The 19507-nt window shown below is 34.3% G+C and overlaps 1 protein-coding gene across 1 annotated transcript in view; it reads left to right on the top strand.

Moving 5' to 3' along the window:
- The window catches only part of DNAH14 (dynein axonemal heavy chain 14), a 554037-nt gene that overhangs the window by 51277 nt on the left and 483253 nt on the right, over positions 1-19507 (top strand). The window contains exons 8-9 of the mRNA XM_003791010.1: positions 9606-9750; positions 11631-11762. Of these exons, the coding sequence (XP_003791058.1) occupies positions 9606-9750; positions 11631-11762 (277 nt within the window). The remainder of the gene's footprint in view (positions 1-9605; positions 9751-11630; positions 11763-19507) is intronic.

A 19507-nucleotide genomic window follows, 5' to 3' on the forward strand; every position in this document is an offset into this window, starting at 1 on the left:
GCCCACTTTGTGCCTGTATTTTATGTTCTTAAATGATCTTCCTTGGATTTATAGCTTGCCGAACTTCTTTCTGGGCTCAGCTCCCCGTCTTTGGCTTCATAGATTCTGATTCCAACCAGTTTTTCTTCCTTTGCTCAGGAGCCTCTGACCAGGGTTGCTACCAGTCGTCCATCTTCCCAGAATCCCCCAAGAATGCCCTTTTATGTTAGGGTTTGGTGCTATAAATTTTCTTCAGTACTGTGTTATCTGTATACCACATATTTTGATTTGTTGTATTTTCATTTTCATTCAGTTCATTTAACTTTTTAAATTACCCTCAAGTCTTCCTCTTCTAGCCATTTAGAAGTATTTAATTTAGCTTCCTGTGTTTGGAGATTTTCCTGTTTTCTTCCTATTACTAATTCCTAGTTTGATTTCTTTGTGGTCAGAGAATATACTCTGCATAATTCTTTTGAATTTGTTGAAGTGGTTGGGGTTCTTTTTCTTTGTTTGTTAGTCCAAGATATGACCAATTTTGGTATATATTCCACAGGAACTTGAAAAGAATGTGTATTCTGTTGTTGGGAAGAATGTTCTACAAATGCAGTTTAGATCCTGCTGTTTGATAAGCTTTTTCTGTCTTTGATGATTTTTCTGTTTAGTTCTGTCAGTTGTTGAGATGATGCAGAAGTCACCAATGGTAAGGGTACATTTGTCTCCATTTTCTTTAAGTTCAGTTTTTGTTTTACATTTTTTTCAGCCCTATTATTTGGTACATGCACATTATGGATTACTGTCTTCTAGGTAGATTGATCCCTTTTTTTTTTTTTTTTTGGCTGGGGTCAGGATTGAACTCGCCACCTCTGGTGTATGGGGCCAGCCCCCTACTCCTTTGAGCCACAGGTGCCACCCAGTAGATTGATCCTTTTATAAATATATGACATCCCTTTCTATTTCTGGTCATTTTCATTGTTTTGAAGTTTACTTTATTTGGAATTAATATAGCCATCAATGTTTTCTTTTGATTGTTTGCAACCTTTTACTTTTGATATACCCATATAATTATATTTGAAGTGAGGTACTTATTTCTTATAGACAGTATATAGTTATGCTTTATTTTTGTTAGCCAGTCATCTGTCTTCATCAGAGAAGGTTCTGTTCATATCACTTGCCCAGTAGTATATGGGATTCTTTACTCTTTTTTTGTTGATTAATTTGAATTCTCTATAGATTCTAGTTATTAACCCTTTGTCAGATTGATACCCTACAAGTATCTTTTCCCATTCTGAAGTTTGCCTTTTTGCTTTACTTGTCATGTCTTTAGCTGTGCAGAAGCTTTTCAGCTTAATTAAGTCTCATTTGTTAAATTTTGTCATTGTTGTGATGGCCACTGGAATATTTGTCATAAAATCTTTGCCCATTCCAACATCATCAAGCATCTTCCTCATGCTTTCTTCCAAGATTTTTATCATTTTGTGTCTTAGATGTAGTCTTTGATTCATTTTGAGTCAGCTTTTGTAAGTGGTGAAAGGTGTGGGTCTAATTTCAGTCTTTTACATGCGGTTATCCAGTTCTTCCAGCACCATTTGTTGAATAGGAATTCTTTCCCCTATTGTATGTTTTTGCTAGATTTATCAAAGATCAGATGGCAAGTAGAGACTGGTTTCAACTCTTGATTTTCTTTTCTATTCCGTATGTGTATATCTCTATTTTGGGGCCAATACCATGCTGTTTTGATTACTGTAAACTTGTATTATAGCCTGATATCTGGTACAGTGATGCCTCTGGCTTTGTTTTTATTACTAAGAGTAGCCTTAGCTATATGTGTTTTTTTTCTGGTTCCATACAAAATGAAATATTTTTTTCCAGTTCTTCAAAATATGATGTTTGTACTTTAATGGGGATTTCATTGAATGTGTATATTTCTTGGGTAGAATAGACATTTTCACAATGTTGATTCCTCCCAGCCAGGAGCGTGGTATGTTCTTCCTTTTGTTAGTGTCTTCTGCCATTTCTTTCCTTAGGGTTTCATAATTCTCTTTGAAAAGATCTTTCACCTCTTTTGTTAGGTATATTCCTAAGTATTTCATTTTCTTTGAAGCTACTGTGAAGGGAATTGTGTCCTTGATTTGCTTCTCAAACTTGGCTGTTATTGGCATATACAAAAGCTACTGATCTGTGGATATTGATTTTATACCCTGAGACATTACCATATTTTCTGATGACTTCCAGGAGTTTTGTGGTTGACTCTCTGGGGTTTCTAAGTATTAGATCTTATCATTGGCAAAGAGTGAGAGTTTGACCTCATTTGCCCCCGTTTGGATGCCCTTTATTTCGTTCTCTTGCCTGATTACATTGGCTAGAACTTCCAGCACAATGTTGAATAGTGGTGACAGAGAACATCTTTGTCCAGTTCCAGTTCTAAGTGGAAAAGCTTTCTATTTTACTCCATTCAGTATGATGTTAGCTGTGGGTTTGTCGTAGATGTTTCAATCAGCTTAACAAATGTGCCACCTGTGACTATTTTCTTAAGTGTTCTTGTTAGAAAAGGATGCTGAATTTTTTCAAATGCTTTTTCTGCATCTATTGAAAGGATCATCTGGTCTTTGTTTTGCTTCTTTTGATGTATGTATTACATTTATGGATTCATGTATGTTAAACCAGCCTTGCATCCTTTGAATGACACCTATTTGATCGTGATGTATAATTTTCAATGTGTAGCTGTAATCTATTAGCTAAGATTTTGTTCAGTATTTTTGCATCAATATTCATTAATGAAATTGGTCTCTGGTTCTCTTTTTTGGTTGGGTCCTTTCCTGGTTTTGGAATCAAAGTGATGTTTGCTTCATAGAACATTTTGGGGTAAGGTTCCTTCCTTCTCAATGTTTTGGAACAGGTTCTGTAATATACGTGCAAGCAAATCTTTGAAGATTTGACTTCTGATGTGAAGCCATCTGGTCCCAGGCTTTTTATTGTTGTTGTTGTCAGAAGCTTTTTTATTGTTTCTGCAGTCTTAGTGCTTGATATCAGTCTGTTCAAGAAATCTATTTCTTACTGGTGCAGTTTAGGAAGATAGTGTGATTCCAAGTATTGGTCCATTTCTTCCACATTGTCAAATTTCTGGGTGTAGAGTTTTTGGTAGCAGTCGGTAATAATTTTTTTTTTATTAAATGATAACTGTATACACTAATGCATTTATGTAGTACTATGTGTTAATTTGATATACAATGTGGAAAGCTTACATCAAACTTGTTAACATAAACAACACCTCACTTACTTATTTGTTGTGGCAAGACATTTATACTATACTCTTAATAGTTTTAAAATGTACCATTGCAAGGGCAGTGCCCTATGGATCAAAGGAGTAGGGCTCCGGCCCCATATGCCAGAGGTGGTGGGTTCAAACCCAGCTCCAGGCAAAAACTGCAAAAAAAAAAAAAAAGTACCATTGCACTATGCACAATAGAAGAGGTCCCACCAAATACCCTCCTTCCTTCACCCTCCTCCCTACTCCCTCTCTTCACCCTCCTCGTCCCTTTTTCTTCCTGCCTTCTGGACTATAGTTTTGTTTTATCATTCATATGAAAGTGTAGGTGATTATATATTGGTTTCATAATAGTATTGAGTACAATGGATACTTTTTCTTCCATTATTGAGATACTTTACTAAGAAGAATATATTCCAACTCCAACTCCATCCAGGTAAACATACAAGATGTGAAGTCTCCATCTTTTTTATGGCTGCATAATGTTCTGTGGTATACATATACCTTTCATGGGTTGATGAGCACTTACGCTGCTTCCATGACTTGGCAATTATGAATTGGGCTGCATTGAATATTCTGGTACAAGTGTCTTTGTGGTAAAATGATTTTTGATCATCTGTGTATATACCTAGTAGAAGAACTGCAAGATCGAATGGCAGGTCTACTTTAAGTCTACTTTGAGTATTCTCTAAACTTCTTTCCAAAAAGGACTATTAGCTTGCATTCCCATCAGCAGTGCAGAAGTGTTCCTTTCTCTCCAAATCTGTGCCAACATCTGAAGTTTGGGGATTTTGTGACGTGGGCTAATTTTACTAAGGTTAGATGATATCTCAAAGTGGTTTTGATTTGCATTACTCTGATAATTAAAGATGATGAGCACTTTTTCATGTGTTTTTAGGCCATGTGCCTGTCTTATTCAGAGAACCTTCTATTCAAGTCTCTTGCCCACAAGGAAATGAGGTTATTTGTTCTTTTCTTATTGGTTAGTATGAGTTCTGTGTGCATTCTAGTTATCAGACACATGTCAGAAACATAACCTGCAAATATCTTCTCCCATTCTGAAGGCTATCTGCATGCTTTACTTACTGTGCTCTTGGCCATGCAGAAGTCTTTAAGTTTGATCATATCCCAGTAATATAATTTTGGTGTTGCATGAATTGCCAGGGTTCCTCTTCATAATAAATTCTCCTAGTCCAATTTCTTCAAACACTTTTCCTATATTCTCTTCTAGTATTTTTATAGTTTCATGTCTTAGGTTTAATGTCTAGTATAATTTCATGTCTTAAGTTTAAATCTTTATCCAGTGAGAATCAATTTTTGTTACTGGAGAAAGGTGAGGGTCCAGTTTCAGTCTTATACAGGTTGCCAGCCAGTTCACCCAGCACCATTTGTTAAATAGGGAATCTTTCCCCCAATAATGCTTTTGATAGGCTTATCTAAGATCAAATGATAATAACTGACTGGGTTCATCTCTTGGTTCTCTTTTCTGTTCCATATTTCTACCTCTCTTTTTGTGTCAGTACCAGGCTGTTTTGATCACTATAGATTTATAGTATAGCCTGAAGCTTGGTAATGTGATGTCTCCTGATTTGTTTTTATTTCTGGATTGAGTTTTTTTCTGATTCCATATAAAATGAAGTACTATTTTTTCCAAGTTATTTAAAGTATGACAATGGAGCTTTAATAGGGATTGCATTGATTTTACTCTTTTATTTCTGGTTAGGTTACCCAAAGTTCTATCTATTTTATTGACCTTTTCAAAAAACTGACTTTTTGATTCATTGATCTGTTGTATAATTTTTTTTTTGAATTTCACTTAATTCTGCTCTAACTTTAGTCATTTCTTTTCTTTTGCTGTGTTTGGGATTGAAATGTTCTTTTCTAGTCACTTTAGACATCCCATTAAGTTCTTGACTTCCTCTCTTTCTGTTCTTTTGAGGAAGGCTTGCAACACTATAAATTTCTCTCTTAGGACTGCCTTTGCAGTATCCCAGTATCCCACGAGTTCTGGCAATTCGTGTCTTCATTATCATTTTGTTCCAGAAATCTTGTAATTTCCTTCTTGATCATTTAGTTTCCATGATTTTGTATAAGTATGCTGATTTCTCTTGTTACTGAGTTCAACTTTTATTCCATGATGGTCTGAGAAAATACAATGAATAATTTCTATTTTTTTAAAATTTGCTGAGGTTAGACTTGTGACCTAATATGTGATCAATTTTGTAGGATGATCCATAAGCTGATAAGAAGCCTGTGTATTTAGGTTTATTAGGATGACATGTTCTGTAGATGTCTGTTCAGTCCATTCATTCTAGGATCAAGTTTAAGTCCATTATTTATTTGTTTAGTTTCTTTTTGGAGGATTTATCCAGAACTGCCAAAGAGGTGTTAAAATCTCCAACTATTATAGTACAGCAAGATATCAAATTGTTCATATCTGTTAGGGCTTGCTTTATGAATTGAGGAGTGTTCTGGTAGGGTGCAATAAATGCTTCCTAGGATAAATGTTAAAACAATAGGATAAATGTTAAATATTGAAATCTCTTCATATTGAGTGTTTTCCTTGGCAAATAAGTAGTGTCTATCCTTATCTTTCCTTATCTTTGTTGGTTTAAAACCTAATGTATCTGCAAATAGAATTGCAACCCCTTTTTTTTTCTGATTTCCATTTGCCTGTATTATAGATGACCATCCCTTCACCCTGAGTCCCTTTTTTATCTTTTAAGGAAAGATGAGACTCTTGTATTCAATAGATATCTAATCTGATTTTTTGTATCTTGTCAGCCAATCTGTCCCTCTTTAGAGGATAATTTAAGCCATTCACATTAATTGAGAGAATTGATAAGCATGTAGTGTTTTGGTTGTCATGTTTTTCAAATGTCCAATAGAAATTTTTAATCATTTCATCATGGTGGATGTTAGGTTTTGTTCAAGGCTTTCTGGGTGAGTTTACTTTGGTGGCAGGCCATTGAGCTGTTCATTATGGAAAGTGGGTTTGAGTATTTACTGGAGAGCTAGTTTAGTTATGGAAAATTTTTTCAATGCATGTGTAAGTCAGTAAAGTATTTGATTTCTCCATCACTAATGAAACTCAGTTTAGCTGAGCACAGGGTCCTAAGTTGAAAGTTGGTTTTTTTTTAGGATATTGAAGGTCAATGATCATCCTCTTCTGGCTTTAAAAGTTTCAACTGAAAGATGTGTGATTATTCTAAGGTTTCTCCTTTTGTAGGTAATGCTTTTTTTATGTCTGGCTGCTTGCAGAATTGTCTTCTTCATCTTAACTTTGGCAAAGTTATTAATTATTTTTCTACATACATTTGGAACCTTATCAATATTATAATTTTGGTACCATCATGAAACTCATCAGAAAACTCATGAGAAGAATAGTCTCATGACTATCATAAAACTCCTCAGAAAACTCATGAGAAGGATAGTCTTACATTTACTCATATTTTTTGTTCAACATATTTTTTCTTCTTCTTTCTAATGTGCCAGTGTTCCTTCTTTTACTGTTTGGTTGTTTAATTTCTGTTTAAAGAACTTTAGCCATTCTTTTACAGTAGGTCTATTGGCAACAGATTTTCTTACGTTTCCTTTATCTGAGAATGTCCTGTTTTCCCCTTCTTTGATAAATATCGGATTCTGGGTGACAATCTTCTTTCAAAACATAAAAAATATTGTGTCACTTTCTTCTGACTTACATGGTCATTTGAATTGTTTGTCTTATATAGATAAAATGTTTTTCCTCCAACTAATTTGAAAAATTTTTCCGTGCCATTAGTTTTTAGAATTTTAACTTTGCTATGTCTTGATGTGAATTTCTTTGTCTTCATCCCGTTTTGAGTTTCCTTAATTTCTTTAATCTCTAGGTTTATGTATTTTTTGTTAAATTTGGAAAGTTTCGCTCATTATTTCTTCAAGGTTTTTTTCAGCCCTGCCTTATTTATCCTCTCCTTCTGGGACTCCAGACACAAATGCCAGATCTTTTTTTATAGTTGCACAGGTCCACGAGAGATTTTTTAGGTCACTGATTTGCTTCTCTATCTACTCTATTCTGTCTTTAAACCCATTCATCAAGTTTTTTAAAACTCTGTCATTATATTTTTCAGTTCTATCTTCTATTTGGTTCTTCTTTATGCCCTCTATTTCTTTGCTTGACTATTTCTATTTCATTGTGTGTTATCATCCAGTGGGGAGGAATGTCCCATTTCCCTTCTTGGTCTTCCCTGAAAACTTCCATGGAGGCATTTAGGATGACTCATTATAGTTTGCCAAGAACAGAACTTTAGGCTCCCCACCCAGCCCTTTTCCCCCCTGTAGTATTTGGCTGGAGTAGAATGGTTATTGCCTAAACTTTTTGTCTTGCTAGGCTGGCCCTTTTCTGGTCCTTTAGACAGTGGGCTTTTTGTGTCCTTCCCCATTGGTGTTTTCAGGTTACTAGCTTCTTCACCTTCAAGAATAGGATACATGAAGTGAAAAGAAAACCTAGAGAACTTAACACCATGTCACTCCTAACCAGGTTTCCTTTTCTTCTCCACCTTTCACTATCTTCTTATGGTTACTTTATATATAATGTCCAGAGATTTTAGTTGTACTCAGTAGGAAGAATAATGAAAAGTATGTCTATTCTATTTTTTCTGGAATCTTACACCTGAGTTTTAATAATCTTTTGTGATATATTCTATAATACCAAGAAGTTCTAGCTGGTATATGAGTAAAGTTTTGGAGCATGTGTTTAGTTTTCTTCTGTGACAACACAAATTTGTGGTGAGTTTCTCATAATACTTACACTTGAATACAGTAATAATTTGATACATATTTTTCTTATCAAATCATGCATTAAAACTAAAATGTTTTATATTTTTAATGCCTAAAATTATTTTTGTACTCACCCTTCCCAGTTTATTCATATGTGTGTTAAAATATGCAAACTAAAATTGAGCACATTTTTAAAAGGGGAAAGGAATACTTCAACCAACACTAAGTAGTGTGAATTCAATACTGCCTGAATTTTTATAGTCATTCTCTTGTTAATATTATATTTGCTTTGTGTGATACTTCATGATATGCCACTTATCTTTATCATTTCTCTTTTTCCCTGTATCATATATTTAGAGGAATGTCAACAAATTCTTCTATATCCAGGAGTATTTTCACGTTACACGAAGATTATATAATTTGTGGAGACTTACTTTATAACGAATAACACAAGGTTTTAGAATAGACAGTGCAAATGAAGGGTCCAGGAAACTGAAGCTTCACTAGCTTTGTGGTATTATAAAGCTTTCAACTGTAAAATAGAAAGACAAGAAAGTTATTTTCTGATCATTATATTTCTTTTGAATTTAATAACCTTTAAAATAAGCCACACCACATAGATCATAAAGGGCAGAATGCCCCCCCTCCATTCACCATATACTGTTGCACAAGGACATTTGCTTTACATTCCAATTTTTATGGAACCTTATCTCTTCTACTCCGTTCTTTTCTCCTCCAGTTCTGTCTTTCTATTATTTTCAGTGTTGTTAGCAGAGATTTGTTTCACCTTTGTGACCCTGATTGAACCAGAAAAAAGGGGCAGGGGGAAAAAAGGCTTATCTTCTCTACACTATTATATAGGTGGTTGGAAAATTTAAGAAACAATTCTCCAAGGCAGGAGGATTGCTTGAGAACAGTAGTTTGAGACAGCCCAAACAAGAGTGAGACTCCATCACTACTAAAAACAGAAAATTAGCTAATCGCAGTGGTGTATACCTGTAATCCCAGCTACCTGTGAGGCTAAGACAGAAGGATCATGTGATCCCAGGAATTTGAGGGTGCAGTGGGCTATGATGAAGCCACTGCACTTTAGCCTGATGTCAAAGTGAGACTCTATGTCTCCAAAAAAGAAAAGAAAAGTAAAAGAAAAGAAAGAAACAAAGAGTCATTCTCTAAATAGGCCCTAATCCAGTTAATGATTTTTTTGTAATTGGAGGAAAAATAAGTTGAATAAATTTATTATTATAAATCTAAATAATAATAAATTTATATAATTTATAGAAATTATATATTTATAATAAGTAATAATTGAGGACATATAATTTCTTTTAGATAACACTGCCTAATATTTCAGAATTATTAGAACCCTATGGCATAACAGAATAATATCATTAGTTGTTTACCCCTCCTATTTTGCTCTTCTTCAAAACACCCAGGACCCAAAACCATGCCTGCAACATTATCAGCCAAACACAACTCCTAATCCTTATCATTTAAAATGTGATAACTGTAATACATTTTGATTATAGGGATATAAACTAAATTACACTAGTTACCTCCAAATTGAATGACAGAAAACCTGTAGAAACTTTTTAACTTTCAGGTCATTTTTGTGCCACCATCTTTTCTGGGCTGATGAGTTATTTCAATCCTGTCTGCTTTACATAAAAGGACTTTGTGAAGATGCAGTTACTCTCAAAAACTATAATGAACATGAAGATGATCTACCTGCCATATACCTTGTAAAGGTTGGTAGAGATATACTGCTGCAAGCTAATATTGATATATGGAAATGAGGAAAACGAAATAGAGTTTTGAATAAAAGGAACATAGATTTATTAATCCATATATAAACCATTTCTATGGATTTGAGCAAGGCATTCAATATATGTTTGATTTAAAAGTTAGGTTGGGTCATGAATTTCGGGTCAAGAATAACAAAACAAAGGAAAAGTAGAATCTTAATATGCCCATAAGCCAAGGGCATTCCTAAAGGGGATTAGTGGGTTCGGTTTGCAAGAATAGGAATTTCTGAAACTGTACACGGAAAAGCCAGACTCAGATAGACAGAAAACAGAGATTTTTAGCCAGGAGAACCAAGCTTGGGTCAGAAATTGGAAGGTGGCCAGTTGTACATTTAGTATTGGAAAACTGCATAGCCTGGGGATGCAGACACCAATGAAAATCTACAATAAACAGGTAATGTGAATGAAGCAATGTTATTAATATGAAGAATGGGAATGTTCAGAAGTTAATACCATGAATGGTATTCATGAATATACTCTCTTGGGATGAAAACACAACTTTAAAGGAAGTGAAATTTTTAGAACTAGAAGGTAAAGAATATATGTGGATCATTTTGTCCAAATCTTTACTTTCAATTGATAAAACTTAGTTCAAGAGAGAGCGTCACTTATCCAAGTCTTCAGAATCAGGTAGAGTTGACTCTTTGGATTATATTTTATATTTAAGAGTAGTTTGTTTTATTGGGTAGTATCTTGGGTGCCTAATAAAAATGTAGATATTAGTGTCTCAATCCTTTTGAGAAAGCAAATAGTAAGTGGTGCTGTTAATCTACATTTTTAATAAGTCCCTCAGGTAATTCTTATGTTGGATAAATTTTTAGAACTACTCTCAAATAACAACTATTGAAAATTTCTAGACATGCTATTTTAGGAAAACTATTATGATACCTGTGACAAGAATTGGAAGTGGGGAGGTGCTGGAATAACGTAGGTGTAAGCAATAAGGACTTCAGTTAGGATGTTGGTGGTTGAGACCAGAAAGGAAGACAGATTTCTGATATATATTTGGGTGGAAAAATTAGGACCTGGTAATCAGATATGGGACTAGTAGAGGGGGAACTCAAAGATTAAACTGAAAGTTTTAAGGCAGGAGCAGTACTTTTCAATCTTTTTGTTTTGTTTTGTGAAAAGACAAATTATTAATTTTTATAGTATAACTAGAGTTATTGTGAAAAGACAAATTATTAATTTTTATAGTATAACTAGAGTTAAAGATAAGAGCTTATTTATTAATGAAAATTTATTTTGGCAAGAGAACACAGTTTAGGAAAAATAATACTGAAAGGAGGAAGAATGATGGAGTGTATGTACATACACGAATTGATGGAACATTACATTTTGAGAATTTGTAGCATAGTTGATAGAGATTCCTCCCTCTTGGATTCTGAATAAATTCATAATAAAATTTATCTTACTGGATTATTCAATTTTAACCTCATTTTATGTTTATGATTTTAAGTTTTACAAGTAATTATGACTTCAAAAGTAAAAGTAATTCCTGGGATTGGTGGGCTCCCTGTATTCACAGAGATTTCAAAAATATCTCAACTCTTAAATTTTTCTGCTTTGGCTTAATCTTAGTTATTACTTAATAACATATTTTTATGTCTTTTAAGTAAGATTTAGTTAGATTTAACTATTAGTGTTTAAATTTAAACTTAAAGACCACATAAGGCAGATAGCATAGAAAGCATAAAGTACATAAAGAATAAATAATAAAGTATGGTCTTTATGACTTAAAAAGATTATCAAATATTTCATCTTTTGTTTTGGTATATGGATTTTGACTTTACAACACTCAACATTTATTGTCATCTTATTAGCTGGACAGTTCTCGAACCTATTCTCTAGATGAATTTTGTGAAGAGCAGTTACAACAAGCTACCCAGGCAACGCAAAAACTTGAAAGTGTTAAAAATAAAGTAGTTTCCAAGATGAAAAGTACATTTTTGAAGGTAATTCTTTAATTATATCTTATTTAAAAGAATTGCTAAGTACTGACTGAAGCAGGTAATTCCATCCTTGGATAAAGTACCAGAAATGGGCAGGTAGAGGAATAAAGGTGGTTAATAATAGTACTATGTATTTAACATATACAAAAAATTTTCCAGGTGGGTGTAAAATGCCAAAAGAAAATATGCATGTGGGTACATATGTATTAATGAAAATATATATTTATATATGCAACATAAAGATGCTTATGGTTTAACTTGCTCTGGCCTATAAAGGCTAATGTGATTAGTTACAAAATTCACAGATAAAGAAATACCCATTGCTCAGGAGAAACATAAGGATTAAACAAAATTTTGCTAAGGACTTTATAAAGAAAACTCGATAGTATCATGAGCAAAGTCCTCAAAACATTCTTCTATGGTACATGTATTACTCTTTTCACAGAGCTATTTTATATAGCTTTCCATATAGTAATAATACATGAATGTATAATTCAACAAATGCAGTATGTTGAGGAACTAGATGATACCACATCTAGTTAGATGGTATCATCTAGTTATGGACTTGCTGCCTCTGCTATTTAAGCTGAATATAGGTGAATACTTGAAGCTTTCTGGAGGAATGGATGGAGTAGGTCTCCCTCAAACTATTTTTATATATTATTTCTCTGAATTGAACTTGTGATGGATAGAGAATTGCTAATGGCCTTAAGGTTTCACTTCTTGACAAGAAGATGAAGTGCAGCTATTTAATGACAATTAAAACTGCAAAGTTTGAACACCTCCCATTATCTTATTCCTCATAATTCTGTAACCTTCTCAAGACCAGCCATGCAGACAAACTCTGTCACAATTTGGCCAAAGATAGTATAAACCAAAAGTGATTGACAAGATTATTTCTTAGGCCACTGAGATAAAAGGAAAATATCACTCAGAGTCATTCTACTTTCTCCTATTCAGCTGATGTTGAATCAGATCCCAGAATCTGGTCATAAATACTTATTAAGAGATTTCTCTTTAAATTAATTTCAGACAAGAATCTGTTAGACCCACTTCCAAACCTGATGTTTGGTAATTATCAAAATTATTCACCCCATGGAAGTACATGGGGTGATCCCAAGTACAGCCAGATCCCAAGTAGCTACATTCTTCAGGGAATCTTCCCATTTTCTGCACAAGGTTACAAAGCCCTGATGTTATCTCTACTATAATTATTTGGAATTTTGTTATGGTATTTTACATATTTAAAGAGTAAGGACAGTGGTTTTCAAACTTTCATGACCAAAGAATTACCTAGATTTCTGTTTCAGTAAGCATACCCTGAATATTTGCATTTCTTTTATCTATTATTTATTCTTTTTAAAAATTTCAGAAAATGGGAGTACAGATGATTAGGTTATAATGTTGGGGTTTGTTAGGTAAGGTTTCTGTTGTAGCTATGACCTGAAAGTTAAAAAGTTTCTACAGGTTTTCTGTCATTCAATTTGGAGGTAACTAGTGTAATTTAGTTTATATCCCTATAATCAAAATGTATTACAGTTATACAGGTTAGAACCTAGGAGGTATGCCATATACCCTTACATTATGCCCATTAGGTGAGACCACAGCAATCCCCTTCCCTCCTCCCTCTCCCTGTCTCCCATTCACCCTTTCTACCCCTTCCCCCCAACTTGAATTAAATTGAGTTTTTCTCTTGTGTGGGTATTAGTTCATCTACTGGCTTCATGTTGGTATTAAATACATTGCATGCTTGCTTTTCCATTCTTGAGATACTTTACTAAAGAGAATGTGGTCCAACTCTATTCAGGTTATATAAAAGATGTAAACTTTCCATCTTTTCATGGTGGGAATAGTATTTCATGGTATACATATACCATAGTTTATTAATCCATTCATTTGTTGATGGGCACATGGGTCAATTCTTGGTGATTGATTTTAAATTAAACTGCGATTAAACAATCTAGTGCAAGTATCCTTATGGTAAAATGATTTTTTTCTTCTAGGTAAATATCTAGTAATGGAATTGCATGATTAAATGGAAGGTCTATTTTGAGTTCTTTGAGGATTCTCCATACTTTTTTCCAAAGAGGTAGTACTAGTTTGTAATTCCAACAGCAATGTAAAAATGTTCCCTTCTCTCCACATCCATGTCAGCATCTGCAGCTTTGGTACTTTTGGTACTTTTGTGATGTGGGCAATTCTCAGGGTGGTTTTATTCACATTTCTTTGATGACCAGGGGCAATGAGTATTTTTTCATATGTTTACTGGCCATTTGTACTCTTCAGAGAAGGTTCTGTTCATGTCTCCAGCCCAGTGATAGATGGGATTGCTTACTCTTTTTTTGTTGGCTAATTTGAGTTCTTTGTATATTCTAGTTATAGACCCTATAAATGGTGAAAGGTGTGAGTCCAGATTCAGTCTTTTACATGTGGTTATCCAGTTCTCCCAGCACTACTGAATAGGGATTCTTTTCACCAATGTATGTTTTTATCTGGTTTATTGAAGGTCAGATGGCAATAGGAGGCTGGTTTCATCTCTGAATTTTCTATTCTGTTCCATAGGTTTATGTTTCTATTTCTGTAACAATACTATGCTATTTTGACTATTGTGGACTGGAAATATAACCTGAAATATGATAGAGTGATGCCTGTGAGTTTGTTATTGTACTAAGAATTGCCTTGGCTATATGGATTTTTTTCTGGATCCATATAAAACAAAGAACTATTTTTTTTTTAGTTCTTCAGAGTATGCACTTTACATTGTAAAGGAGATTACATTAAATCTGTAGATTGTTTTGGGTGGCATAGACATTTTAACAAAGTTGATTCTTCCCAGATAAGAGCATGATATATTCTTCTATTTGTTAATGTCTTCTGCTATTTCTTTTCTTAGTGTTCCATCATTCCTTTGTAGAGAACCTTCACCTCCTTTGTTAGATATATTTCCAGGTATTTCATTTTCTTTGAAGCTACTATGAATAATATTGTGTCCTTGATTTGCTTTTCAACTTGAATGTTATTGACATATACAAAGGTTACTGATTTGTGGAACTTGATCTTATACCTTGAGCTGTTAATCCATTTCTTGATTACTTCCAAGAGCCTGATGGTTGAGTCCCTGGTTTTTTTTAAGTATCAGATCATATCATCAGCAAAAAGTGAGAGTTTGACCTCCTCTGCCCTGATTTGGATGCCCTTAATATTTTTCTTTTGCGTGAATGAATTGGCTAGAACTTCCAAAACTTTGTTGAATAGTATTGGCGATAGTGGGCTTTCTTGTCTAGTTCTAATTCTAAGTGGAAATACTTTCAGTTTTACTCTGATTTTAGTATGACATTGGCTGTGGGTTTACCATAGTTTGCTTCTGTGAGTTTAAGAAATGTGACATCTATGCCTATTTTCTAAAGTGTTCTGGTTAGAAAAGGATGCTGGAAAAAAAAAAGATGCTGAATTTTATCAAATGCATTTTCCTCATATATTTTGAGTGGTTTTTGTTTTCTATTTTATTTATATGCTGAACTATAGTTATGGACTTGCATATGTTAAACACAACTCGTATTCCTGAGATAAAGCTTACTTGATCATGATGTATATATATTTTAAAGTGTACCTGTATTCTATTTGTTAGAAGTTTATTAACTATTTTTGGATCCATATTCATTAGTGAAATTAATCTATAGTTCTCCATTTTTGTTGGATCTTTTACTGATTTTGTTATCAAGGTGATATTTGCTTCATCAAATGTGTTTGGGAGGATTCCCAAACAGGTTTTGGTATAGGTTCTACAGTATAGGTAGAAGCTCTTCTTTGAAGGTTTGATAGAATTCTGGTAAAGCCATCTGGTTCAGGGGTTTTTGTTGTTGTTGTTGTCATTGTTGGGAACTTTTTTATTATTGCTGCAGTTTGGGTGCTTGATATTGGAGTTTGTGTGATTCCAGGCATTGGTCTATTTCTTCTACATTGTCAAATTTCAGGGCCTAGACTTTTTTTTTGTAGTAATCAGAGATAAGCTCTTGTATCTCTGTGGTATCTGCTGTTATGTCCCCTTATTCATAACTGATTGAGATTATCAGAGATCTTAGTTTTCTTTTTCAAGTTACTCTGGCCAAAGGTTTATTGATTTTGTTTATCTTTTAGAAGAACTAAATTTTTGTTTCTTTAATATTCTGAATCATTCTTTTGTTTTTAATTTCATTTATTTCTGATTTAATTTTGGTTATTTTCTTCTGCTAGGTTTGGGATTAGATTATTCCTCCTTTTCCATTTCCTTGAGATGATTCATTAAGGTTTTTGATGTGTGCTCTTCCTAAATGTTGGATATAGACATCTAATGCAATAAATTTCCCTCTTGGGATTGCTTTTGTAGCATCCCACATGTTTTGGCAGCATGTAACTTAATTGTTGTTGTGTTCGAGGAATATGATTTCCTATCTCTTTGATCCAGGTGTCATTCAGCACAATGTTGTTTAGTTTTCATAACTCTGTGTGGGGATGAAGCTTTTTTTGTAGTTGAGCTCTATCTTTATTCCCCTGTGGCTTGAAAAGATAAGAAGGCATAATTTCAATTCTTTTAATTTTGTTGAGGTTTGATTTATGAACTAAGATAGGATCTATTTTCAAGTACATTCCATGGGCTGATGAGAAGAATGGATATTCTTTAGCTTTGGGATGGTGTATTCTGTATATGTCCATTACACCCACTTGTTCTAGGGTTGCATTTAAGTTCCTTGTTTGTTCAGTTTCTGTTTAGAAGATCTGGCCAGTTCTGTCAGAGGGCTGTTGAAGTCTTCTGCTATTATTGCATTGTAGGGTATCATATTGTTCAGACCAGTTAGGGTTCATTACTTAAATCTGGGAGGATTTAAATTAGGGCATGTATATTTAGAATTGAAATGCCCTCTTGTTTTATTGTTCCCTTGACCAGTACATAGTGACCATCTTTGTCTTTCTTTACTCCAGTTGCTTTAAATCCACTTGTGAAAATAAAATTATGACCTTTCCTTTCTTCTGATTTCTATTTGCCTAAAATATTATTTTCCAACCCTTTGCTCTGAGTCTTGTTTTGTCCTTAGAGTTTAGAAGTTTCCTAGAAAATAACACATATTTGGTTTGTGCTTTTTTTTTTTATCCAGTCATCCAGCCTGTGCCTTTTCAGTGGTGAATTCAAGCCATTCACATTATTGAGAGAATTTATAAGTGTAGTGAAGTTCTAGTCATCTTATTTTGTGAAGGTTCATTGCTTAGCTTTATCCCTTGCACCATTGTGGACGGTAGGTTTTGTCCTTTAGTTTCTGGGTGTCTATTTTGCTGGTGGTTCATTATGATGGTCAGTGTGAAGCAAGGGTCCGAGTACTTCCTGCAGAGCTGGTCTTACTGTGGCAAATTTCCATAACATTTGCATGTCAGGAAAAGATTTGATTTCTCTATCAAGTATGAAATTTAGTTCAGCATCATACAGAATCCTAGGCAGAAAATTGTTTTGTGTAAGAAAGGTAGATGATCATCATCTTCTGATGTTGAAAGTTTTAGTTGAAAAGTCTGCTGTCATCCTGATGGATCTGTCTCTGTAGGTTAATTGGTGTTTACTCCTGGTGCTTGCAGAATTTTCTCTTTCATTTTGATGTTGGCCAGGTTTATTACAGTGATTCTAGGACATGTTCTGGTTGCATTGGGACAAATATATTTAAAAGGAGAGTATAAGAATCTTTGGTGATGCTTGGGAAATCTTCCTTTATGATATCTTCCAGTAGGGCTTCCATTCCTTTGGCATGATCTTCTCCTTCAGGGATACTTATAATTCATACTTTTGAACTCTATGTAGAATCCATAATTCTCTGAGAGATTGCTCTGCTTTTACTTTCTTCTTTTCTGTCTGAGTTAGCTCAAGAGCCTTATCCTCTAGCTAAGAGGTTCTTTCTCCTCCATGGTCTAATCTGTTATTGATATTTTCTACTGCATCTTTAAGTTCTCTGAGTGACTCCTTCAATTCCTTAAGCTCTGATATATCCTTTTAAATATCACTATGTCTTTCACTACTTTCTTGGGTCAATTTTTGGATTCCCTCTTGGTGGTTTTCCACGTTTCCCTTTAATTTCCTTCATTGTTTTTGGCATCCGTAACTCTATATTCCCTTTTTGTCATTTCCAAGTAGGATCTTCTGTGGTAGCTGCCTCATGATCTCCTGGGGGAGTTGGTTTTTTCTGTTTTTTTCATGTTAACAGAATTTTTGTTGGTCCTCTTCATGTGTGTTTTCTTCTTGTTCACTTCCTTCCCCTGCTCACTACTCTTGCTTTCTCATTCTCTTTAATTTTACTTATCTCTTTGCTTGGCTGTTGTAGTGGCCTTCTGTACCAGTGTTTCAGGGCTCCTGACCTCCTTCTCAGCATCTGGAGTCCCACACAATCTCATTGTATACCCAGAAAAATGTTTCTGGGAGCGACAATACAGCAAGAGGTGGCTAGAATACACTTGTCCCTGATGTCACTGAGAGCTGCTGGTTAAATGTCTCTAGTCAGACATTTTGGACTTGCCATTTAATCTTTCAATATTTTATGAAATAATAGGAATATGATAGAACTTATATTTCTAACAAGGTCACAGTTGATGCTTGATGCTGCTGGTCTGGAAACCAATGCTATAGGATTTCAGGCAAAAATTCTGGCATTATCTCCTCTGAGAAGAAATCTTTCTGAGAGTTCAAGAGTCTAGACTCAAACTTGATATATAATTTGATTACACTGGACTATATTTGTCCCTGTTAATTTTTATGAGTTCAGGGGAATCACAGATTTTTGAGCTCTTTATTAGGGGTAATATAAAAATGTAAGAAGAAATAAGACTTTTTTGTTGTTGTTGCATCATAGGTGTGTTCCCTAGGTTCCTTTTTTGTTGCATCATAGGTGTGTTCCCTAGGTTCCTTTTTTGTTGCATCATAGGTGTGTTCCTAGGTGTTGGAATAACATCGTAGGTGTTGTTTTGTTTTTATTTTATTTTCTAATTAAACCATAGATGTGTACATTAATGCAATCGTGGGGTACAATGTGCTTGTTTTATATAGCATTTGAAATATTTTCATCAAACTGGTTAACATAGCCTTCACCGCATTTTCTAGTTATTATGCTCTCTACTTAGTAAATTTAACATGTATCCTTGTAAAATGCATCGTAACTGTGTTCCCACTAATTACCCTCCCTCTGCCATCCTTCCCCCTCCCCTCTCTCTCCTCCATCCCCTTCTTCTTGGGCTTTATGTGGGTTTCATATGTCGTATGAAAGCAATAAATTGGTTTCATAGTAGGGCTGAGTACAGGATACTTTTTCTTCCATTCTTGGGATACTTCGCTAAGAATATGTTCCAGCTCCATCCGTGTAAGCATGTAAGAGGTAAAGTCTCTATCTTTTTTAAGGCTGCATAATAATTCATGGTATACATATATCACAATTTATTAATACATTCGTGGGTCGATGGGCACTTGGGCTTCTTCCATGACTTAGCAATTATGAATTGGGCTGCAATAAAAATTCTGGTGCAGATATTTTGTTATAATGTGATTTTTTGTCTTCTGGATATATACCTAGTAGAGAAATTGAAGGATCAAATGGCAGGTCTATTTTTAGATCCCTAAGTGTTCTCCAAACATCTTTCCAAAAGGAATGTATTAGTTTGCATTCCCACCAGCAGTGTAGAAGTGTTCCCTTTTCTCCACATCCAAGCCAGCATCTCTGGTTTGGGGATTTTGAGATGTGGGC

This window comes from Otolemur garnettii, unplaced genomic scaffold, assembly GCF_000181295.1.
Source record: "Otolemur garnettii isolate 467f Iridium unplaced genomic scaffold, OtoGar3 scaffold00045, whole genome shotgun sequence".
Taxonomy (NCBI): Eukaryota; Metazoa; Chordata; class Mammalia; order Primates; family Galagidae; genus Otolemur; species Otolemur garnettii.